We start from the raw sequence: 25,388 nt of genomic DNA on the forward strand, positions 1-25,388 counted from the left end.
CAAGAATTCAAGAAATATAAGAAGTAATTTTTTTTTCAGGGAACTTTAATCTTCTACTTATTGCAAAAGTTTTATTAATTCCATTTCAGTGAACTTATGCAACAACACAAACTGAGTCATACTATTTCCACATGTTTATTTGTTTTGAAAAAATATGGCTAAAGCTCAACCAATAGGATAAAGAATTTAAGCCCATTTCCTCAAACGTATACAACAGTTAAATTTATCTCAATATAGTGTAAAGAGTATCAAGTAGGTTGCTTGCTCTAGCATTTAAGAGCAATCTTTGTACTTCAATGCTTTTGGAAAAATTATAAAATGTATACAATTATAACAAATATAAGATTACAATAAAAAGTTAGTCTGTAACTGACTGTTGGTAAAACATTGCCTTGGGAACATTAAGGGAGCTAAATAATAACCAACAAAAGCTTTGCTTCACAGTATGACAGTTTAACAGTATGTTTTACACATTTTTGTCAGCTGGTGCCACCTCCAAGAAGAGCTGCAGGAAAACTGTGAGTTTGTCCAGCAGGTGTGGACACAGTTTATAGTGAATTAATGGAATATAAATCAAAGCTCCACTTAGGATGAAGATTGTAACATACAGGTACTCAAGCTGAGGTTTGTCAACGATGGGTGCAAGAACCAGGAACACAGATGCCAGCAGCACCAAGATAGGGATAAATATGGGTACCTGAGGAGACCATATCAGAGTGATCAATAAAGTATTCTTAAGAAATAAAGACAGTTAAATATTTTTTTCTTGGGTAAATTAAAGCTTGTGCCATGGCACAGTGTGCATGTTTACACTATTACAATTTAATCAGCAGATTAAGTATCCACATCTGTAATATTTTGCACTCATTTAAAGCTCTTACCGTGTATGTACGAGGAAGTTCAGGAAATTTTATTTTTAGGTACAGTAACCCTGCTATCGTAACTCCATAGAAGAACCAAGCTGTAAAGCTGAAGGTTAAATTAAGTAAAATTAGAAAAACAATACAGAGATAATATCTTACATTAAAATTAGTCATCACATGCAAACCTGAATTATCTAAATATCCATACAGCACGTGCTTCAAAGACATGGATTCATGCCAAAAGATTTCAATTTGCTCTACTGTTCACATTTATAATAACTGCTATCATGTACTGTATAGATAACTCCTATCACTTACATTTACTTTACACAACAGCAATAATGTTGTATGCATACAGTTTAGTATATGATGTAATTGGATTAACAGGCTGTATAAAAAAAAACATTTTTTAAAACACTCCTTGCCCAATCTCTATTTAAATAATAATTATATTTTGAGTTTGTAGAAACATTCAAGCTGCAGGTTGCATGTTATCCAGACCTAAAGAAATTGACTATGCCCTGAAAATCTCCAGGAATGAGCACAATGAGGGAGATGATGGTGGTGAAGATGAGAGCTGGAGCAGGAGTAAGGCGCCGCACATGGGCCATGGCCAAGATGTTAGGCTGGAAGAGCAAAAAATAGATTTTTATTAAATATTTAAAATTTGGGGGTCTGCCTTTATTCATGCAACAATTACTACATAATACAATACCAAAATAAAAAAAATTTATAAACAAAAATAATACATGAATATCCCAAATTAGAATTTTCTTTATCCCATGAGTACTTTCTATTTACAAATTGGGATGGTAGGTGAATTTGCTTCTCTAATTTTCTCAGGAGGTGTAAATGGGTGTATGTGTTTGCACATGCATGCACAAACATGGTGCCCTTTAATTGAGTGGCATCCCATCCATTATGTCTTCCCACCAAATGCCAGAATTCCTGGGAATGGCTGAACCATCATGACTCTGACCATGATAAGAAGTGATAAGATAAATGAAATGAAATGAATGAAATCTAGAAATAAGAAACTTGTAAAAACAGAAATACATATGTAGATTTGGCTAAGCATTCTAAAGAGTAAGAACTGTATTAGCAAATGTAACAAAAAAGGTAACAAAGAGTTTGCCAGCTGAAAAAAAGCTGCTGTATTTAAGGCTGCTGTGTGCTTGTGTGTACAAAATTACATAGAAATTAGAATGGTGTGGAAAAGTTAATTTATTTCAGTAATTCAACTCAAATTTTGAAACTTGTGTATTAAATAAATTCAATGCACACAGACTGAAGTAGTTTAGGTCTTTGGTTTATTTAATTGTGATGATTTTGGCTCACATTTAACAAAAACCCACTAATTTACTCTCTCGAAAAATTAAAATACGGTGACATGCAAATCAGCTAATCACTACAAAACACCAGTAAAGTTTTCCTAAACCTTCAAAATGGTCTCTCAGTTTGGTTCACTGGGCTATACAATCATGGGGAAGACTGCTGAACTGACAGTTGTCCAGAAGACAATCATTGACACCCTTCACAAGGAGAGTAAGCCACAAACATTAATTGCCAAAGAAGCTGGCTGTTAACAGAGTGCAGTATCCAAGCATGTTAACAGAAATTTGAGTGGAAGGAAAAAGTGTGAAAAAAGATGCACAACCAACTGGGAGAACTCCAGTCTTTAGGGGCTTGTCAAGCAAAATCGATTCAAGAATTTGGGTGAACTTCACAAGAAATGGACTAAGGCTGGGGTCAAGGCATTAAGAGCCACCACACACAGACATGCCAAAGGAATTTGGCTACACTTGTCGTACTTCTTTATTTAACCACTCCTTAACCACAGACAACGTCAGCGGCGTCTTACCTGGGCTAAAGAGAAGAAGAACTGGACTGTTGCCCAGTGATCCAAAGTCCTTTTTTCAGATAGGAGCAAGTTTTGTATTTCATCTGGAAACCAAGCTTATTAAGTCTGGAAGAAGGCTGAAGAAGCTCATAGCCCAAGTTGCTTGAAGTCCAGTGTTAAGTTTCCACAGTCTGTGATGATTTGGGGTGCAACGTCATCTGCTGGTGTTGATCCACTGTGTCTTTTTTAAAAACCAAAGTCACTGCACCTGTTTACAAATAAATTCTAGAGCTGTTCATGCTTCCTTCTGCTACCAGATTTTTAAATATGCTGATTTAATTTTCCCCTGCCCACACTGCCAAAAGCATCAAAAGTTGGTTAAATGACCATAGTGTTGGTGTGCTTGACTGGCCAGCAAACTCACCAGTCCTAAACCCCATAAAGAATCTATGGGGTGTTGTCAAGAGGAAAATGAGAAACAAGATACCCAAAAATGCAGATGAGCTGAACGCCACTGTCAAAGAAACCTGAGCTTCCATACCACCTCAGCAGTGCCACAGACTGATCACATCCATGCCATGCCGAATTAAGGCAGTAATTAAAGCAAAAGGAGCCCCTACCAAGTATTGAGTACGTTTGTGGTATTAGTTCGGGGAAGCAGTACATATGACCAGAAATATCAGGTGTCCAGATACTTTTGTCCATATAAAGTGTATATAAGTACTGAGTATAAATTGGAATCTGGAAACATACTTTCCAGAAGGCCAACAATTTACTAAAAATGCTTTTTTGATTGGTCTTATGAAGTATTCTAATTTGTTGAGATTGGTGGGTTTTTGGTAAATGTGAGCCAAAATTATCACAAAAAAAAAAAAAAAAAGACTTAAACTACTTTAGTCTGTGTGCATTGAATTTATTTCATAAACGAGTTTCACAATTTGAGTTGAATTACTGAAATAAATGAACTTTTCTAAGACATTCTAATTTATTGAGATGCACCTGTGTGTGTGTGTGTGTGTGTGTGTGTGTGTGTGTGTGTGTGTGTGTGTGTGTGTGTGTGTGTGTGTGTGTGTGTGTGTGTGTGTGTTTTGTCCTTACCATATGACCTTCTCGGGCAGCTACGAAGCAAACCCGCCCTCCACTAAAAAATGATCCATTCAGAGAGCCAAGGGATGACAGTGCTGCTGCAATTGACATCACCCAGCCCCAACTGCCCATGACCTTATTGCTTATTTTCAGAGACACAACATTGTTCATCCACTGACCAACAATACTCAGTATGCCATTGCATTTGTCTTAATAAAATTTAAATACAAAATAATAATAATAAAAATAAAATAAAACACTTACCCCCAAGTAACTGCCACAGCACCGGATGCCATCATCTCTCTTGGAGTCATGGCAGCCAGATAGCTGACATTGACCAGCAGGTAGAGGATTGTTACCATTGGGATGGCAATCATTAACGCACGAGGGAGATTTACCTTTCACAAATAGATATAATGTAGGAATCAGTAAATATTTTACTGACATTTACATATTTTACAATAATTCCTAACTGACTACTAGATGCTCTTCGAAAAGGTAACTGTTTCCTTGCATGATTGCATAACATTTTTCTGCAGACAATTGGAGATATACAGTATAATTCTTACATAAAACAGATCGTTTAATACAAAATATTTTACATCTCACCTCTGCATTTTTCACCTCATCAGTCACACAATTTAGATTAGACCATCCTGCGAAAGACCAAAGTCCCTGATACACAGCCATTCCAATTGGACTGAGTCCCAAATGTGTGCCGTCAAAGGCAGTATCCAACTTTCCAAAGCTTTCGAAGCCACTCTGGAAAATGGCCACTATTCCGCCTATCACAATTGCTATAAGAGCCAAAACTTTGGCCACCAGGAAAATAACCTGAATTGCCATGGCGAAGCGAACATTCAGTATATTGACAGCAGCCACCACCAAAATGCACACCATTGCTATACATTTCACCACCAATGTAGGTGCCATGCAGCCTGGATAAAAAGGAGCAACAGCATACTGAGCTAAACTTAGAGCCATGGCTGAGATACCTGCTGGCTTTAACACATTTATAAAGGTAAATGCCAAAAAGAATGCAGGTAATGGTCCATAGATTCTCAGGACATAGATGAATTCTCCTCCGGATTCTCTAAAGATAGTGCCGAGCTCTGCATAAGTGAGCGCAGCACATAGAGTTACCAGGCCACAAACAGACCAGATGATCAAGCTCGCTCCAGGGCTTCCAACATTGTACATCACAAACTGAGGAGACATGAAGATCCCCGATCCTATCATAGTGCCTGCAACCAGAGATACGGCACTAATTAACCCTACCTCCCGCTTCAGCTTTAACCTTTTATACTCTCTACTTTTCATGATGTGAATATCAGCTTATCAAAGTTTGGAATGAAAGGAGAAAAAGAAAATGAATGGATAATAAAGCACTAAGTCCAACGCCTTTTGCTTAAATATTAACATTTATAGTGTAAAAAAAGAACTATGATAAAACACATTAGGGCTGTTTAGGGCACCAAGGGTGAACATAGAGAGAACATTCTTTGTCATAATTGCAAATCATTCAAATAAATTAGATTCTGTTTAGCATTTAGTACTGGTTGGGATAATTGAAGAAAAAAAAACCTTGTGAAAAGTTTTAAGGCAAGTGTTTTGCATTTCACAATCATCAAGCACCAAGTTCAACTAAGAAAAAAATATTTTGTTGAAGTCTTGCAGAAATCTGTGGAAGCTGTATGTTCAGTATTGAAGAAATTGTTGTGCAAGTTATGTTGCATTTGGAAAGTTGTTTGTAAACAGCTAATTAGAAGCTGGTGGCATGTCTTATGGAATGGCCCTCATTCATTCAAGTTGTATACAGTCAAATCTGATAATGTAACACATTCAAATGTGTATGTGTTTGCAAATTCTGAGTTCATTGGTTTTGTCTTTGGTACAACTGTATGATGAAATAATTGATGATTATAGCAAGAAAAGGAAGTACAAGAAAATTAAAGACAAGCAAGGAAAGTAAAGTATGATCTGTGCAATGGAAATCCCACACTACAATATGTACAACAATATGTACAACATGTACTCATCTAAAATGTGCAAGGAGCATGTGTTTAGTCTTATGCAAGGTTTTGTGAGGCTTCATACATAAGGACTGTTCTGAATATCAAATGTCAGTTGGCAGTAGCTTCTAAAGTGAAGTGGCTCTGTCATATTATTAAATGCTGCTCATGTTCAGCTCAGCCCAACCAAGATCAAAGCAAACATAGGTATGCCAGAGCCAAAATGGTCCTGACTCATCTTAAACCCAAAGGGTAGAAGCAAACAATAGTTTCCATATCACACAGTATGATGACCTTAGAATGTTCAGAATGTATTTTTGCGAAAGCATAGTCCAGTAAATGATTTTAAACCGCCCTTCTGCGATTTGACCAAACTTTTTAAAATGATACTGTGGGTAAAGAGTGAGTGAGATATGAGATATTCATATACCAGTAAATGAAACCTGCATGTACAACTGAAGTGAATTCTTCATTTTATTCAAATAATTTGCTGCCATGTGAATAATTATTGAATCGGACAATGACTTGTTCTTTTGTCTTTCCAGAAACTACAACAACCTTCTTTCAGTGTGAGGATTGCATTCAACAAGACATTTATTTACCACTGTTAGCTTCCTCATCATGGTTTTTTATCATCAAGATAAGAATTACCTCAGGACGCTTAAGCTCTTCAGTCACAGAGTTCAGGTTGTTCCATCCATCGTAGGACCACAGACATTGATAAAAAGCCATTCCAATCACACCAACACTTTTGCTGGTCCCTTCAAATGCATTTTGAAGATTCATTGTGTTTCCTTGAATGAGCAACACCACACCACCAATGGAAATAACCAGCAGTGCAAGGAATTTGACTGCCAAGAGGACTGTGGTAACAGCTACAGAAAAGCGCACATTTAGACAGTTCAATATGACCAAGATTAAGAGGCTAACAGCAGCTACAGTTTTTAGCACCACTTCCGGAGGTTCACAGTCTTCATAAAACGGTGCAACAGCATTCTGGGCTAAGCTGAGAGCCAGTCCAGTCATACTGGTTGGCCTCACAACCAGCACAGAGGTAAAGGCAAAAATAAAGGCCATCAGGTTGCCAGACGTGCGTATTATGTAGATGTAGTCACCTCCAGATTCACGAATCACTGTTCCTAGCTCAGCATAACTCAGTGATGCCAGCATTGACAACAGTCCACAGCAGGCCCAGATCACCAAGCTAGCTCCAGGACTCCCGATGTTCAGAAGTACAGTTTGTGGGGACATGAATATCCCCGAGCCAATCATGACCCCTGCAATGAGGGACACCCCTCCCATCAGTCCCACCTCTGACTTTAACTGAAGTTTCCTAGATGTGCTTTCCATGTCTATAAGTGTATTAGAGAATAGATTTCATAGTGCATACTTTTTATAGACACTGCAAGGTGTTCTGTGTACTGTGCCCCACCGGCAATTAAGTCAGTTAATAATTACAGGCTTGAAAACACATTTAACCCTCTGGTCAGTATTGTCTATGTGAAGCTTTGTTTATGGCATGATACTTCTTGTGTCATATTTTTTCATTTGGTAACAGCATTATTTTAAAGTGTTAAAAAAAATGTGTGATAAAAATCATCAAGTAATAATGCATGTTCTGTTCGACAAGCTCTTGTTTTTGACAAGACTACAATGTGATTTAGGTTTTGCAAGGTAGCCAAAGTAGCTAATAATAATACCTTATTTTACTTATTTGTGGTAACTCAAATTGTTTTCTAGGCACCATAAAACCTCAGGTTGTTTAGAATGTTAAGCCTGAGTCAGATTCAACCCCATGAGCCATGATTAACTTATGCCAGTAAGCACGTGTTATTATTGTCTGTAGTGAATTAATGACATGTTTGTCCCAGTGTCTTTTAGAGGGAATTATGAATTTAGCCCATTATTGTTTTCCAAAAAGATTCAGAAATTGTCTGCATAAATGAGATTAAATAGATTGATGGCTATGCTGCTTTGTAGTTTTGAAATTCATGCTTGCTTTAATTAATTAATATCAGGAAGAAACACATACACACAAACACACTTACTGTTAGACTCACAGTGCGCACACCAATATTGTGTACAGATATTGAGACCTGAAAATATTATCGGTCACTAGGTGGCCTTGTTGAAATACTTCAGTATACTGTATGTGCTTGTTAGCAGAGGAGAAAAAGAATGAATTAAAATACAACAGGTTTAAATACATAATTTAACTGAGGAATTAATTCATCAACAGGTTGGTAATATTTTCCTGAATATTGTCTATACACCAACTGCAGATAGTCTGCTAGCAAATACATCTACATTCAATTTTATAAAATATATACAGTATAATAAATGTATTCAACTAATATTATATAGAGATTTTGTTCTTTGCTTAACCATTTTTAATTCCCTATTTCTTTGGAGTGATTATGTGTGAGTGGCATTGCAAGTGCATTTTTTTTTAAATCACCTCGGGTTAAAATTCTCTAGGGGTTATAGTGTTACCAAAGTACAGAGATGTACATAAGTCTCTTTGACGAGCTCATTATCGAATAACCAATTCCATTAAATACAAAATCTTTCATTTAGTTTCTTGAACAAGTTAATCATACTTATCACTTTACATTACTTAATAAGGCTATACATTGTCAAGATGAGATTGTCAAGCATGTGGCAGCACCACAAGGCACATAATCATGCAGGTACAGGTCAAAAGCTTCAGTTATTTCTGTGTATGTAGAATATTTGTTGCTGCTAGTGGGGATGCTTTAAGTATTTCAGAAACTGCTGATCCCCTGGTATTTTCATGCTAGATCAAAATAGTTCAAAAACTGTACAAATAAAGTGAAAAAGAAAAAACATCCATGTTTTGTGGGCATAAATACCTTATTGAGGACACAAATTGAAGGAGAACAGTCATAATCTTTGATACTGACAGGAAGGCTTTGGTAACTCAACTAACCCATCTGCTCCAAGGTTTGATATGTTTTTGGGTTAGTGATAGAACTGCAGAACTGTCCCTCATACAATATAAAACATAACATTACACTAAAGCAAAATTCTTTCTTTGCATATCCCATCTGGAAAGAAACTGTGGACAGAACACATGATACAGTGCTCCTGCTTCTAATTTGTCACCCAGAGCCTTCAACAATTGAGGCAAAACGGTTCTATATATATTTGCTGCAAACATTAGATACAATTTTGCATGAAATTCCAGTTTGTAAAATATGGAAACCTGCCCCACTGGATCCAACAACCATGACTGACCACTGACTGTGCAAACTTTACATTGGACCTCAAGCAACTTGGATTCTGTGCCTCTCCTCTCTTCTTCCAGACTCTGGGACCTTGACTTCCAAATGAAATGCAAAATTCTATTTCCTTTCATCTGAAAAGATGACTTTGGCCCACTGAGCAACAGTCCAGTATTTTTTTGTCCTTTGCCCAGTGAAGACACCTCTGACGTTGTCTCTGGTTTAAGAGTGGCTTGACACAAGGAATGCAACAGTTGTAGCCCATGGATACGTCTGTGCATGGTGGCTCTTTAAGCAATGACTCCAGCTGCAGTCCACTCTTTGTGAATCTTTCCCAAATTCTTGAATGGGCTTTGTTTTACCTTTTTCTACGTCATTTTTTTCTTCCATTCCACTTTTCATCAATGTGCTTGGATACAACACTCTGTGAAAAGTCAGCTTCTTTAGTGATTACCTTTTGTGTCTTACCAATCCTGTGCAGGGTGTCATTGATCGTCTTTTGGACAACTGTCAAGTCAGCAGTCCTCCCCCATGATTGTGTAGCCTGAACCAGACTGAGACACCATTTAAAAGCTCAGGAAACCTTTGTAGGTGTTTGGATTTAATTAGCTGATTGAGTGTGACACCACGACTCTTCAATATTGAACTTTTTCACAATATTCAAATTTTCTGAGATACTGAATTTTGGGTTTTCATTCGCTGTAAGAAATATTTAAAAGAAATAAAGACTTTATATCAGTCTGTGTGTGATGAATCTATATAAAATACGAGTTTCACTTTTTGTATTAAGTTACTAAAATAAATCAAATTTTAATGATATTCGAATTAATTTATATGCACCTGTATATTTTAAAGTGCTACATCGATACACTTAGTTTGCAATCCATTAACTTTATGTATTATTGTTTAAGATGTGTATTATATGCTTTGAGCATGGTCAGGTTCAATTTCACAATCAATTTAGGAGGAAGCTGCCAGTGTGTTTCTATAATCAGTGAAAGCAGCAAGGCAAGCAAGGGTCACAAATAAGGTTCTTTGACATGATTTCTTAATCCTCCATAAAATGGAAAGAGTCGGTTATATACAAGGCAAGGCATATATCAGGTGAACAGGAAAGTCAGAGGCCAGAGTGTCCTTATCTGTCAAAGGGCTTCCATGGCACAGGCAAAATTATCCACATTTTCTGCCAAATTTTGATTGTGTAAAATAATGTTTGTAATATCAGAAAGAAAAACATAATTACTGTAAGACTGAGCTCAAGGATCAATATTGTGATATTAAGATAATTAGACTTAATTAGCTCAGGCATCAAGGATAAAACAATGGTTTATGAATTACAACAGTATTAACTGTAAATACTGTGCAATATATGGTACTTATTGAAAATATCTCAGTATATGAGCACGTGCAGATGTCATATGCAACTTCTGTCCTGATAGTTAGCAGGGGAGAAAAAGAATTTGTCAGCATACAATGGAAAGCATAAATTACACAAGGCATCTTTCTCTACCAATCCCGAGTCATCCTGAAGTTGCTCCAGCCCCAGTCACATCCCACCTTATGAAGATTGTGGACCTTTAAAGAACTAGATGCCGACCCCGCAAACATCCCGAACAATCTAGAGATGTACCAGTGCCAATTGGATCCCACTTCATGTGGAGTTTTGACATTGGACCTTGATCGCAAATGTTGAGCTATTTTATGAGTTGCTCAGTAGCTCCTAGTTTTAGAACCACAATGACCTAAAGACTGTAGAAAGAACATTACTCATAATCTTACACTCCAAGTGAGGATGGGTTCCCCTTTTGAGTCTGTTTCCTCTCAAGGTTTCTTCCTCATAACATCTAAGGGAGTTTTTCCTTGCCACAGTCGCCACGGCTGCTCATCAGGAATAAATGCACACCATTCACCTTAACTGTTCATTTCTGTAAAGCTGCTTTGGGACAATGTCTGTTGTGAAAAGCGTTTTTTTCGCGAATTTCCGTCCCCTTCTTAACAAAACGGATTTACTTCTTCACCTCACCCTAATCAACAAGGATTTTTAGAACTCTGCTGCAAGGTGCGTCATTTAAACCTGGCTGAGTGAAGCCACTCCAGACAATGCCCTGCATCTGCCGGGCTTTCAGATGTTTATGTTGGATCGGCTCGCATCGTGGATGTTTGAATGACGGTCACACTAGCGGTCTTAACACAACTAGGCTCCTTTATTGAGAACCTTGTTCATCCATAATGTTCCATAAATGTGCTTTTTCCTATTCCTCCACCATACTTCTGACGTCATCACTTCAAATAGCCATTTATACAAATGCTTGTTAAACATAACAGAACATTAACCCAATGTTCTACAGCGGAGTTAAACGGGAAAATGAGAGGTGGTGGATTGCAACGTTTCTAAACTATAGACCTTTCTACTCGCCGCAGGAGTTTTCTTCTTTCATTCTCCTGTACGTTCCTCCAGATGCGTGCATGAGCGCAGCGCTGCAACAGCTGGCTAAACAAATAACTGAAACGGCGCAAAGGTACTCAGACTCTCTTTTAATCATTCTTGGAGACTTTAACAAAGCAAATCTTTCCCATGAACTGTTAAAATACAGACAACACGTTACATGTCCCACCAGAGACAGTAATATTTTGGATCACTGTTACACCCCTAAAAAGGATGCATATCACTCTGTCCCACGAGCAGCTTTGGGGTTTTCTAATCACTGTGTAGTTCATCTCATACCAACCTACAGGCAAAAACTGAAATCAGCTAAACCTGTACTAAGGGCTGTTAAAAGATGGACTAATGAAGCAGAGCAGGATTTACAATCCTGCTTTGATTGGAGTGTATTTAAAGCTGTAGCCACCGATCTGGATGATCTTATGGAGACTGTAACTTAATACACCAGTTTCTGTGAGAATAGTATGTGCATCCCCAACAGGTCATTCTTATCACTCAATAATGACAAATCCTGGTTTACTGGGAAACTCAAACAGCTTCGTCATGCCAAAGAGGATGCTTACATAAGTGGGGACAAAATGTTTTATAACCAGACCAGGAACAAACTAACAAAGGAGATCAGATTGGCAAAAAAAACTACTCTGAAATACTGAAAAAACAGTTTTTAGCCAAAGACCCAGCATCAGTATGGACTGGTCTGAGGAACATCACCAAGTACAAGACACCACCCCCTCAGTCTGTGGAGAATCAACAACTGGCTAAAAAATGAATGTGTTCTACTGTCAATTTTAAAAGACCAGTCTAACACCCATCACCCCCTCTAATCTGCACACATTCACCTACCCCCCTGCACTCCCCTTCAAGTCCCTCTATTCAACCTGCGCTTATTGTATGTGTAGATGATGTGAAACGAGTCTTCACAAGACAAACAGCTAGAAAAGCTTCTGGGCCAGATGGTGTTTCACCTGCCTGCCTAAAAGTCTGTGCTAACCAACTGGCCCTCATCTTCACTCAGATCTTTAACAGATTACTGGAGCTGTGTGCTTGAGCCCTGCCTCTTCAAACCCTTGACTATCATTCCGGTCCCCAAAAAACCCAAAATCACTGGTCTTAATGATTACAGACCAGTTGCTCTCATGTCGGTGATCATTTAAAAAAACTGGTCCTGGCCTACCTAAAGGAAATCACTGGACCTCTGCTGGATCCTCTTCAGTTTGCATACAGTACAAACAGGTCTGTGGATGATGCAGTCAACATGGAACTGCATTATATTCTGCAATAGACCTGGGACCTATGCAAGGATCTTGTTTGTAGAATTCATCCATCACTACCATCATTTCTGACCTTCTCTCGGCCAAACTGAACCAGCTCTCCGTGCCCACCCCAATCGGTCTGTGGATCACCAGCTTCCAGACAGACAGGCAGAAGACAGCGAGACTGGGCAACTCACATCCAGGTCTCTTTCAGGGTTGCATTCTCTCCTCAATGCTCTTCTCCCTGTACACAAATGACTGCACCTCTAAAAACCCCTCTGTCAAGATCCTTGTTGAGTCTTTCCTGGGCACATCTATAACTGTCTGGTTTGGTTCAGCTACCAAATCAGACATCAAGAGACTACAGCAGATGGTCAGGACTGCTGAGAGGATTATTGATTCTCCACTGCCCAATCTCCAAGATCTTCTCTCATCCAGAGTGGAGAAAAAGGCTAAGAAAATCACTTTGCACCCAACACACCGAGCCCACTCTATCTTCAAACTGTTGCCTTCTGGTTGGTGCTACAAAGCTCCATGGCCTGGAACAATCAATCACAAAAGATTTGTTTCCTGCAGCCTATACTCTCTATATTTTTGTATATAGTGCATTATTTAATTGTCTGTTTTACTATTTTTTTGCATTATGTCTGTACTTTCTCCTGCACTGGAAGCTCATGATGGCAAGTCAAATTCTTTGGGTGTGTGTAAACCAGCGGTGGGCCGGCAGGGCCTGCAAGGCCTTCTCTGCTGGCCTAAACACTATCAGAAGCACTGACCTACATTTACAACCTTAATTCTAATATTTGTTTCATGAAATTGTATTAATTTAGTCCCAACTGTTTATTCTTATTTCGTAGCGTTTCTCTTGGCTGCACTGCTTCCAGTACATGTATGTGGATGTTAGATTTTTTTGTCTAATCAGATTTCAGTCTCTATGTGCTGCCATGTCAAACTAATGTGCCCAGGGCCTTCAGATTCAGTATTGCTGGCCGATGTACCTTAGACTATATTAGCAATAGCTCTGTTTCTTTAACCAATCAGATTTCAAAATCGCCTCACAGGGCCAGCTATCTGCATTTTGGCCTCAGCATTTTTCCATCCTCTGATTGGTTGGTCAGAGAGAAACTGTAACAGCCAAGTTTGACTGGCAAAACACGTATGTAGCACTCTGTAAACATTGATACATCTGAGTTAAATTTTTTATGCCCACAATGGATGAAGGAAGAGAAATGAATTTGGTCACGGGCGTTCCTAAAAATCTATTTTTAAGGCGGACTTTTCCAGAAAAGCTAGACGGCTAGGAGCGGTTGGCCAACTCCAAATCTAGCTAGCTTGTCTCAGCCAGGGAAAGGGTTTGTTCGCCACTTCCAGACCAGTGCCTAAGAGCCGTACCACTAGCTTACAGCCTCTGAGGAGCAGTGCAAATTATGTGAGTATGCATCTCTAAAGAGTAGGATGTATTTTATTTACATTTTGTAAGTTTTTGTCATGTTATTAGACAAATATTGATTCTAAACTGCTCCAGATGATGTAGGTGGCACAGTTGCGGATTCGAGTTGTCTTAACTGGGATTCTTGCTTTAGTAAAAATGGTATTCACCCTCCATATGTAAAATGCCTTTCTCTCTTTAATGCTACGTGTTGTTATATTGCGTTTTTTTATTGTTTTGATGGCTTCTACACTGTGTGCACAATTATTAGGCAAATTGTATTTTTGAGGATTCATTTTGTTATTGTACATCTACAGTTCTCTTGGTCAATCCAAAATGTTAATAAACCCCCAAACCTGAACATTTAAGTAGTAAAAGTGAAGTTTTGGCTTTCTTAAAAGAATATTTACATGTACACCATCATTAGGCAACTATTAGTGTGCAGAATTATTACGCTACTAAATGAAAAACAAAGATTTTCCCATCTCACTTGTTTATTTACACCTGTTAAAGTGAGAATAATAAACAAACTCAAAATTTACAAATAAACATTTGTGAAATTTCAAAAAGAAAACCTCAGTGACCAATATAGCCACCCTTCTTTTCGAGAACAGTCACAAGCCTTCCATTCACAGAGTCAGTCAGTTTCTTGATTCGGTCAGAATCAACTTTTTGTGCAGCTGCAACCACGGCCTCCCAGACACTGTTTAAAGAGGTGTACTGTTTACCTTCACTGTACATTTCCTGCTTAAGAAGGGCCCAAAAGTTCTCAATAGGGTTGAAGTCAGGTGAAGAAGGGGGCCATGTCATTATGTCTTCCATCTTTAAGGCCTTTACTGGCCAGCCATGCCGTTGGAGTACTTTGATGCATGTGATGGAGCTTTGTCTTGCATAACAATCAAAGTCTTCTTGAATGATGCAGACTTTTTCCTGTACCACTGCTTGAAGAAAGTGTCTTCTAAAAGTAGTTCTGAGAGTTGATTTTGAGTCCATTTTCAACCCTAAAAGGTCCAACTTGCTCATCTTAATAATACCTGCCCATACCAGTACCCCACCTCCACCTTGCTGCCGTCTGATTCGAAGTAGAGCTCTGTGTCCATTACTGATCCAACCACGGGCCCATCCATCTGGTACGTCAAGAGTCACTCTCATCTCATCAGTCCACAAAACCTATGAAAAATCTGTCTTCAGATATTTTTTAGGCCCATTCTTGACGTTTCAACTTATGTGTCTTGTTCAGAGGTGGTCGGTTTCAGCCTTTCTTACCTTGACCATGTCTCTGAGAACTGAACACCTCGTACTTCTTGACACTCCAGGTAGGTTGCAGTTGTGAAATTTGGCAGCACTGGAGGATAATGGGTTCCTGGTAGCTTCATGTTTGATTCTTCTCAAGTCTTTGGCGGTTAATTTGCGTTTTTTCTTCTAGACACGTTTTTTGTGACCCTGTTGACTATTTGCTACAAAACGTTTGATGGTTCTGTGATCATGCCCCAATATCTTATTTCAATATCTTATTTCAAGAGTGCTGCATCCCTGTGAAAGACTTTATACAATTTTTGACTTTTCAGAGTCAGTTAAATCTCTTTTTTGGCCCATTTTTCCTGAGGAGAAGAATCTGCCTAATAATTATGCACACCTTGATATAGGGTGTTGATCTCCTTAGGCCACACCCTCCCTCGTTACACAAATACACATCACCTGATATGCATTAAATCCAATAAGCATTCAAGTTTATACAGCTTGGACTTGGAAATTATGGATAAAATGATGATATGGTCAAAATAATCACTTGCCTGATAATTGTGCACACAGTGTATAATTGTGACGTGATAGTGGTGGTATTAAGAGGTGGATTAAGTCGGACAAGTCCCCACTGAAGGCCCAGATAACAAATGCACAGCCCACCACTGGTGTAAACATACTTGGTAATTTTTTATTTCTGAATCTGATTTTATTTTTTCCCAAAACAAAAGTAAGATGCACGCAGATTGTTAGGTTAGAAATCTGAACCCATAATGTGAAAAGAGATTAACTGTTTAAATTATATACAGTATCATAAATGTAATCAAATTATCATTCACAATATAAAAGAGATTCACGGCATGTTGTACTCTGTATGTATGTATGACAAATAAAATTTAATTTGATTTGATTTGATTTACAAAGCTACTAATGTTTCATAGCATGTGATAGTTACCTCAGGACGCTTAAGCTCCTCAGTCACAGAGTTCAGGTTGTTCCAACCATCATAGGCCCACAGACAATGATAGAACGCCATTCCAATCACACCGGTGCTATAATTAGTCCCCTCAAATGCATTTAGAAGATTATTGTTGTTTCCTTGAACGAGCAACACCACACCACCAATGGAAACCATTGTCAATGCAAGAAATTTAATTGCCATGAGAATTGTGGTGATAACCATGGAAATGCGCACATTTAGGCAGTTTACTGTGGTCAAGCTTATGAGGCCACAAGCAGCTACAGACTTTACTACCAGTAATGGAGGTTCACATCCTTCATAGAAGGGTGCAACAGCATACTGAGCAAAGCTGAGAGCCAGTCCAGAATTGCTGCTTGGCCTCACAACCACAAGGGAACTGAAGGAAAATATAAAGGCCATCAGATTTCCAGAAGTCCGCAGTATGTAGATGTATTCACCTCCAGATTCACGAATCACTGTTCCCAGTTCGGCGTAACTCAATGATGCCAGCATTGACAATAATCCACAGCCAGCCCAGCTCACCAAGCTAGCTCCTGGACTCCCAATGTACAGCATTACAGTTTGTGGAGACATGAAGATCCCTGAGCCGATCATGACCCCTGCAATGAGGGACACTCCTCCCAACAATCCTACCTCTGACTTTAACCTAAGTTTTCTATCTGTGTTTTCCATGTCTACAGGTTTATTAGAAAATTATCTTTCCACTGCATGTACTCTTTACAGACAATCTGCTCTAAAATGTGTAGTGTCTGCTGCCCAACCTTCAGCTACGTCAGTTAATAATTATAGACCCAAAGCCATGTTTAAACTCAACCCTTTATTCATTATACAATAGGATTAAAGAAAGCATGTTTTTAATCGCTGACCACTCATTTAACTTGTTATATTTTCTCCTTTGTTTTGTATTTAAAGTTAAAGTTTCATAGAAGTACACAGGTTTACACACACCTTTTCTAGTTTGACAAGCTCTTGTTATTAAATAACTTATCCTTGACAAAATCCTTGATTTATTTTTAGCAACATAATCATGTTAGCCACACTGGCTTATACATATTGAATGGTTTAATAAAGACAGTTTGACCGTTTGAATTCTAATTTACTAATTTGTTTCAGTGATCACCTCCATATATTGGAATTGCAATACATGACACCCCCCTTGCTTTAAGATTTAATATCTCTAGTGGGTAAAGTGTTCTAAAAGACTAGAGATATGCAGAGGTCTTTTCTCTTTGACAAGCTTGTAAAAGAATAACCAATTCCATCAAAGACGAATCATTTGTTATATTTTTAACAACAGAATAATACTAATCACACTACTAAAATGTTTTATTATCACATGAACCAAAACTGAAACAAATAGTTTAAACATCAAACAATGCTCTCTATTAGATATTTTGCATGTTTGGAAATGCAGAGAATATATTGTGGTCAAATATCATAGGTGCCATTCCATAACCATGGGCATTAACATGGTATTTCCTTGCTGTTGGAACTACAGGAACTGCTTTGAGACGTTCATGCACAACGGTCTCTAGAACTTACACCAAATAGTACAAAACATGGTGAAAATAAAACCAATTTCTGTAGGCAGAAATTCCTTGTTTAGGACAGAGATCATAGTAATAAAGTGGTAAATATACCAGTTGTTCTTCTAAGCAGTCTCCTCACTTTCTAATTTAAATTTTCCAGGATTTGCAGTGTTCCTAAACATAAACATTTATGTCACAATGTTTCTAATAAAACTTAAAACCATCATGAGGTCATAAACTTTTGCTAAATAGTTGCTGGTAATTTTGAAACAAAGGAAGTTATTTGATGTCAATATTTTGTAATGACAAATTTGTCCAGAAGATGTCAATGTTTAACAATTCAACGGTCAATTTTATGCCTCAATGAGATAGAATTCTGAGTAATCCAGACTGATTTAAAGATAAGTTTTGACTTTTTAGTCAGAATGACTTGACCATCAGAAGTATTTATTAATGTAAAGCCATTTCTTCTTTTTTTTAAGTCAAGCAATACATAGATGCACTGTGTATTATTTGTACAGATCTGTGTCAAGTCAAGTCAAGTCAAGTCAAGAGGCTTTTATTGTCATTTCTACTATACACAGTGGTACACAGTACACAGTAAAATGAGACAACGTTCCTCCAGAACCCTGGTGCTACACTAAACAACAACATAGAGCTACAACACAACACAAAGCTACATAAAGTGCATCGAGGGCAACCTAGTGCAAACAGTGCAGACGAAAAACCGTACAGACAGACAGTGCAGACAGACAACACAAGACAATACACATAACACCAGCTAGCTCAGACCAGTAAACATACTGTATACTCTGAATATACAGTGCTGTGCAAAGAGAACTATAAAAACTATAACAAAGAGTATATATAAACAAACACAATGCAGTGCAAAAAACAGCAGTAGCGGCAGTCAAGAGGTGCAAAAAACAGCATGTAAACAGTGTAAATAATTATAAATAAATGATGGTAGAATGGAATGAGATGAGTAATGAGTGTGTGTTAAATTCAGGTTGTACAGTTTGGTATTTGTGTGTGTGTGTGTGTGTGTGTGTGTGTGTATGTGTGTGTGTGTGTGTGTGTGTGTGTGTGTGTGTGTGTGTGTGTGTGTGTGTGTGTGTGTGTGTGAGAGTTCCATTTCAATTCTGTGTATTGAGAAGCCTGGTGGCTTCTGGGGAAAAAGCTGTTACACATTGTCATATGCGCTTTTGGTTTTTAACTAATCTGAACTCATTCTGGTGAACATAAATAGATAATCTTGTTCTTGCTACTATTTTGGTAGCTAAGAAAAACACGAGATGGATTTTTAGTTTAGTTCACCTATCTTTGCACTACTTGCACTAAATCCTGACTACTACAGAAATAAGTGTAGACTTGTAGCAGTAGGAGAATGTTCCTGACCAAACATGACAAACAAAGATCTTGCTGACCATTTCAAGGTCACAAATAAGGTTGTTTGGCATGGTTTCTCAGTCCTGTACACATTTTATTGAATCAGTTATATATCAGAAAAGGAATATATCAAAATAGTCAGGGACCAGCGTATCCTATCTTAGTGGGCTATTTAGTTCTTCCAGGAAGAACCACAACTGGCAATGCAGAGGTGGCAAAAGTACACATATCCTTTACTTAAGAAGGAGTACAGATGCTTACGTTTTAAAAGACATTAGTAAAAGTTTAAGTACTGACTATACTTTTTTCTCAAGTAAAAAAAAAATAGTAAAGAAGTATGGGGTCTGACGTACTTAAATAAAAAGTAGCCATTACTACTACCTGTTTTAGTGTTACGCTGGTAACTGGACCTTATATTATAGTGTATATTTATTATTAGTATTTTCGTTAGGGCTGACAATCGATTAAAATGTTTAATTGTGATTATTCGAATGATTTTCGTCAATTTCGATGATTTACTTTTATCTGTTTTAAATGTACCTTTAATTAAAGTTTTTCAAGTTTTTAATACTCTAATCAACATGGGCATTGACAAATATGGATGCTTTAAGCAAATGCATGTTTATTATTAGTGAAACCATACTCAACCTAGAGCATAAAGACAAAATATCCTTGCAAATGTTTTAAAGTAATTATGGTGTACTAAATTACGTAAATCATCAGGACACCAAACGGAACCATTGCTATGTCTCCACATGGACGGTTACTGAGGTGATACCGGAGAAACTGTGCCTCTTCTAACTTTCATACGGATTACATAATCAGAGAGTTTTTGTATTCAATGTGAAATGGTTTAATTAAGTAGACATTTCACACATATACAACATAAGTAAACATAAACACTATAAACATGAAGAAGACGCACTGTGGGCGTGTCTCCGTTTATTCAGGTCTGTGCAGCAGTAATGGCGAGTCGAGGCAGAGCAAGACGAGTTTCTCAAAGTGGAAATATGCTCATTATTTCACTTTAGTTGAGTATAAAGACAAAAACTTTTTAGTCAAATGTAAGCTGTGTCTTTCTGGCTCGAAGGTCGTATCTACTGCGATAGCAGCAACTCCAATCTGTCGAAGCTCCTCCAGAAACTCCACGCCTCGACGAAGCTAGAAGCTAGAAGCTAACCCGGTGTTCTGTTTTACATTGTTGATAGTTTTTATACTTAAGCTGTGAAAGGAACATTTTTAAGGCTCAACACAACAACAAAAGCCACTTTACTTTTTGATTGTGAATATATAATTTAGCTTGTTTTGTTATTTATTTCAGAAATCCTTGTGATATATTTAGTTTGTCCTGGTCTGACTTAAATAAAATAGTGTTTAAAAATGTATTTATTTATTATGTGTGTGAGGCAGGTATTCACTGAGATTCATGTTGTGTAATTTATATGTCTGTGAAGAGAGATGACAGACAGAGGCGGCAGAGAGTGCCTCCTGTCTGTTTTCTTTATTTTACAAAAGCTTTATGTTGTTATTATGAGTGTATACAAATAAAAGTAGACCATTTACAGATTCGAATGATGTATTGCGTTATAAGGAAAAATGCCACAAAACACACCGGTGAGTTTGTCGCCCCCAGAGGGTTAATTGTGTGCATCATGGCAGATTTTGGTGCTGATTTGAGACTTGGCGCATCAGTAAAACAAATGTTTATTGATTAAAAAATTAATTTAGGTGGAGTTTATTATTTTTTTAAAGTAAGTATGTCGTCAATAAATGTGTGTTGTGTTGAATGTTTTTCATTTTGTGTTGAAAAATTTAAATAAAAATGGTCAAACAGAAATGCGCACTGCATTAATCACGAGTTATTGAAATTAGTGCCATAAAATGATTTTGTGTTGACGCATTATTGATGCATTAATTTTGACAGCCCATATTAATATATTATACAAAACAAACTAAAAATGTTGTTAGCTAATGAATGTATCCAGGCTGAACAACCACAATATAGAACATAAGCAGAGAAAAGATAATGATGATCGGGTGATCAGGAATGTCTCTTTTCTCAGTCATGTTTACATCACTGACTTCCTCTGTCTCATCCAAATTAACCCCATACTTTTCGTTGCCTTCTGCATTGCTCATTGTTATCTTTGTAAACTAGCCTACGTCTCTGGTGTGTGATAGTCAGGAAATGATACACCAGTGGTAGATTGAAAAAGACACACAATGACAGGATATAGGTTGATGGGCTGAAATTGGTGTGCAATCAGAAGAAAAAATTTTGACATTTCACCAAATACATTAAAACTAAACAATAGTATATGTTTATTTGTGTACAAATTTAATGAGTGAAAGTAAAACGTTTTAAAAAAAAATAAATATTGAAGTAAAGTACTAATACCAGAAAAATCTACTTAAGTGCAGTACGAAGTATTTGTACTTCAATACTTAACATCTCTGTGGCAAAAGTTTAACTTGGTTTAGGCAAAGAGCTCCATTTGTGCCTGTACAATCTTTTTCCAAATATATTGGCTGCCAGAAAGGTGTACACACCACACCCCTCATAGTAAACCATACCACTATACACCCCTGGCAGTTGAATTCCTGTCAATAAGGCTAACTTGATGAATATGGCGACAATAGCTCCTTGACCTCATATGGACTGTTCTTTACTCTAACTGATTGATATACCTTATACCTGGTAGCCACATTAAAATGCCTGTATGTGCCTTCTAAAAGATAGTGATTCAATTAACTCAGTGTAACTGGTTTAGATTCTGTAGATGAAATATTTAGATAGATCAACAGGAGCAACACATCACAGAACTGCATATTTCATATTTGAACAATTTTATACCAAGCCTACTGTAAGAAAACACTGGATTCTGCTACTACAAGCTCAAAAAATACTATATAATAGTGAATAGTATGTATATTTATGATTGTGAAGATTATATTATTTATGACTGTGCTTGAATCTAAGTAGCTGAGTGTTTAACAATTAAAGATACTGCAGGAAAATCTTTATCCTATTCCAATCTGCAATGCTCTGTATTGTCCAGTAGAGGAATTCAGACATACAGTATATATAGAAATAGTTTTTAACACTATCCCTGGAGAACCTGCTGAATTATATCAGAGGGACAGCCTCTTAATTCTATAATCAGTTAAATGTGGGAAAGAAATGAAATTTGCAGGGCACAGCAGAACAGAATCTTTTTTGCTTTCATTTACAAGGTTATATTTCACTCTTCATGCTGCTCTAGGTATTAACTAGGATTGGGGGACTGTCTTCTGCAGTCTTCTGTAAGAGACACTGTCATCAGGAGAGACATATTTCATTATAGGATCAGGGTGATCAGTCATAATAGCTTTTTGCATTAGCTTTCAATAGCACTGCTGATTTGCAGTGACACTTCCCTCTAAGTCATAAGAATCAGCATTTATGTCATCGGTTAAGGGGCCAAAATCTAAGACTATTCTTTATAACATCTAATATATATAAACAAATAAAAATAACCTATCTGATTAAAGAAAAACTGGATGCTTTTAGAGAACAAAAGTGTAATTATTACCAGTAACCTGGTCACTTTCAGCCCTGCGAGACATAAGTCCACACACACTGAACAGTGGCAAATGCAGAGCTAGATAAATAAATAATACTACCACATCTAAAGTTTATTAATATGTTTCAAAATTATTTTTTTTGCAGGTTTAAACATGTCTGCACTCGAATGGAATCAAACAATGACACTGGAATAGACTTACAGAATGTGATAGTTACCTCAGGACGCTTAAGCTCTTCAGTTACTGAATTCAGAACGCTCCAGCCATCATAGGCCCACAGACACTGATAAAAGGTCTTTCCTATGATATTGATGTTTGTGTTGGTTCCTTCAAAGGAATTCTGCAGATTAGCAGTGTTTCCATGAATAAGCAAAAATACACCGCCAATGGAAATAACCAGCAGTGCAAGGAATTTAGCTGCAGTGAGGACCATGGTGATAGCCATAGAAAAGCGCACATTCAGGCAATTCATTATGGCCAGAAACACAAGGCCACATGCAGCTACAGACTTCACTACCAAGGTTGGAGGCTCACAGTCTTCATAGAAGGGTGCAACAGCATTCTGACCAAAGCTGAGAGCCAGTCCACACATGCTGCTTGGCCTCACAACAAAGAGAGTTGTGAAAGCAAAAATAAAGCCCATTAGATTGCCGAATGTGCGAAGTATGTAGATGTATTTGCCTCCAGATTCACGGATCACAGTTCCCAGCTCAGCATAGCTCAATGATCCCAGCATTGACAACACACCTCCAGCAGCCCAGATCACCAAGCTAGCCCCAGGACTCCCGATGTTCCGCATTACAGTCTGTGGGGACATGAAGATCCCTGAGCCAATCATGACCCCTGCGATTAGAGACACTCCTCCCTTCAGTCCCACTTCTGACTTTAGCTGAATTTTCTTAGCTGTGTTTTCCATGTCTTTAAGGGTATTATAGAATAGATTTACCAAATTATGAACTTTTTATAGGCGCTTAAAATGTTATAGTGCATGTTGCCCTGCCTACTAGGTTTTCAGTTAATAATTACAGATTTAAAGCCTCTTTTTAATTTAGCCGTCTATTTATTATTATCTACGCACAGAAAAAGCTATGTTTATATCTCTGGCCACTCATTTAACTTTTTCTTTTCTATTTTCCCCTTTAGTCTGAACTTAAAGTTAAAATGTTATAAGTTTAGAGGTTCACACAATTTTCTTTTTTTCTCAGCTTGTTAACGAATAACTACTTTGTTAAATCAGAAACATAAAGAAACCTTTTGCATTTTACTGCTCAGTCTGACTTAAGAGCTGGATGATCCTTGACTATATTTCACACCCACAAAAACTGCATTTAAACTTTTATCGAACTCAAGGTTTAGCAAATAAGCAGGAGTTATTCAACATTTATTTACATTAAGAATGAAACCAAAACCTCAACAAAGAATAGAGTGATATAAGAGGATGCTTCTAATATCTGATGCATCCTCTTATGCTGAGATGAGAATATGCTGTGCAGCTTCTTATCTTCTCATTACTCTGTTCAGTTCCAGCCTGGAATATGTCTCCTTCTATAAGTCTTGTGAATTCAGACAGACTGTAATTAGTCATAAACTGGGTGGCACATTACTGTCAGCTTTCTGCTACACTAGTATAGTCTTGCTGAAGATATATAAGAAAACAAACCAGATCTGACGACCTAATTATAAATACATTTAACAGATACAATTCTTAATAAAAAAATTTTTTTTAATGATAAAGTATGATTTTATGCCATGGATAAAACATATTTTACTCGTGTTGACTTTTGAATGATAGTAATTAATCTGTAACCTGTAGGTCAGTATCTTGTAATGATATGCTATTCCAGAAGATGTCCTCATATTACTAGTTGATGGATTCTACAGTCTATCCGTAACAATAATCTATGCGGGTGTGATCATACTTGCAGACATTAAGAGCATGGTATTGTTTAAGATTAATCTTTTAACAATATTTGTGGAGAGCAAATCAATCTAATTTGATCAATTTATCAACATCAATATCAATAGTGCAGTGTTGCACCATCACAGTCATGTTCCAATATCTAGTGGAAAGCCTTACCAGAAAAGTGATTGTTATTTTAATAGTATAGGGGTACAAAATCTGAAATAGTATGTTAAAAAAACGGATATACTAGTCAACATTTGTCCATTTAGTGCATTTACTCTCTCTTTTATATAATTTTATCATCAGAATTTTTAATCCACCCAATGCAATGTACACAGGCATTTACCACCAAATATGAGTGCTGCTAAATGTTACATTTACTGCTAAATAACCAACAGTTACACATACAAGATTCCTTACACTATAGATACAGTACTTTCAATCAACTATATCCAGAAATGCTATGAAAATCTCACGTTTATTTCAATATACATGTAGGCCAATATGAATTGCTGATGAAATATTCTTCTTCTTCTTCTTCTTCTTTTGGCTGCTCCCTCCAATGTTCCTGGCCTTACTCCCTTTCCACTTGGTCTCCTGAACACACA

The 25,388-nt window shown here is 37.3% G+C and overlaps 1 protein-coding gene across 4 annotated transcripts; it reads right to left on the bottom strand.

Annotated features, from left to right (window-relative positions):
• Positions 1-124: 124 nt before the first annotated feature.
• On the bottom strand, positions 125-23,812 carry LOC310727452 (b(0,+)-type amino acid transporter 1). 4 transcript variants are annotated; one of them, XM_083543965.1, is made up of 6 exons: positions 23,095-23,812; positions 4,054-4,187; positions 3,802-3,931; positions 1,365-1,489; positions 882-969; positions 125-697 (listed from the first exon to the last, which is right to left on the bottom strand). In XM_083543965.1, exons 1-6 carry the CDS (start codon positions 23,791-23,793, stop codon positions 467-469), a joined length of 1,407 nt encoding a protein of 468 aa, XP_083400091.1. In that variant the 5' UTR covers positions 23,794-23,812; the 3' UTR covers positions 125-466. The 4 variants fall into 4 exon arrangements, with proteins under 4 accessions (XP_083400091.1, XP_083400092.1, XP_083400090.1 ...); XM_083543966.1 differs by lacking the exon at positions 23,095-23,812 and adding an exon at positions 16,369-17,128; XM_083543964.1 differs by lacking the exon at positions 23,095-23,812 and adding an exon at positions 6,453-7,184.
• Between the last annotated feature and the right edge of the window lie 1,576 nt (positions 23,813-25,388).

Source organism: Silurus aristotelis (assembly GCF_946808225.1).
Source record: "Silurus aristotelis genome assembly, chromosome: 6".
NCBI classification, from domain to species: domain Eukaryota; kingdom Metazoa; phylum Chordata; class Actinopteri; order Siluriformes; family Siluridae; genus Silurus; species Silurus aristotelis.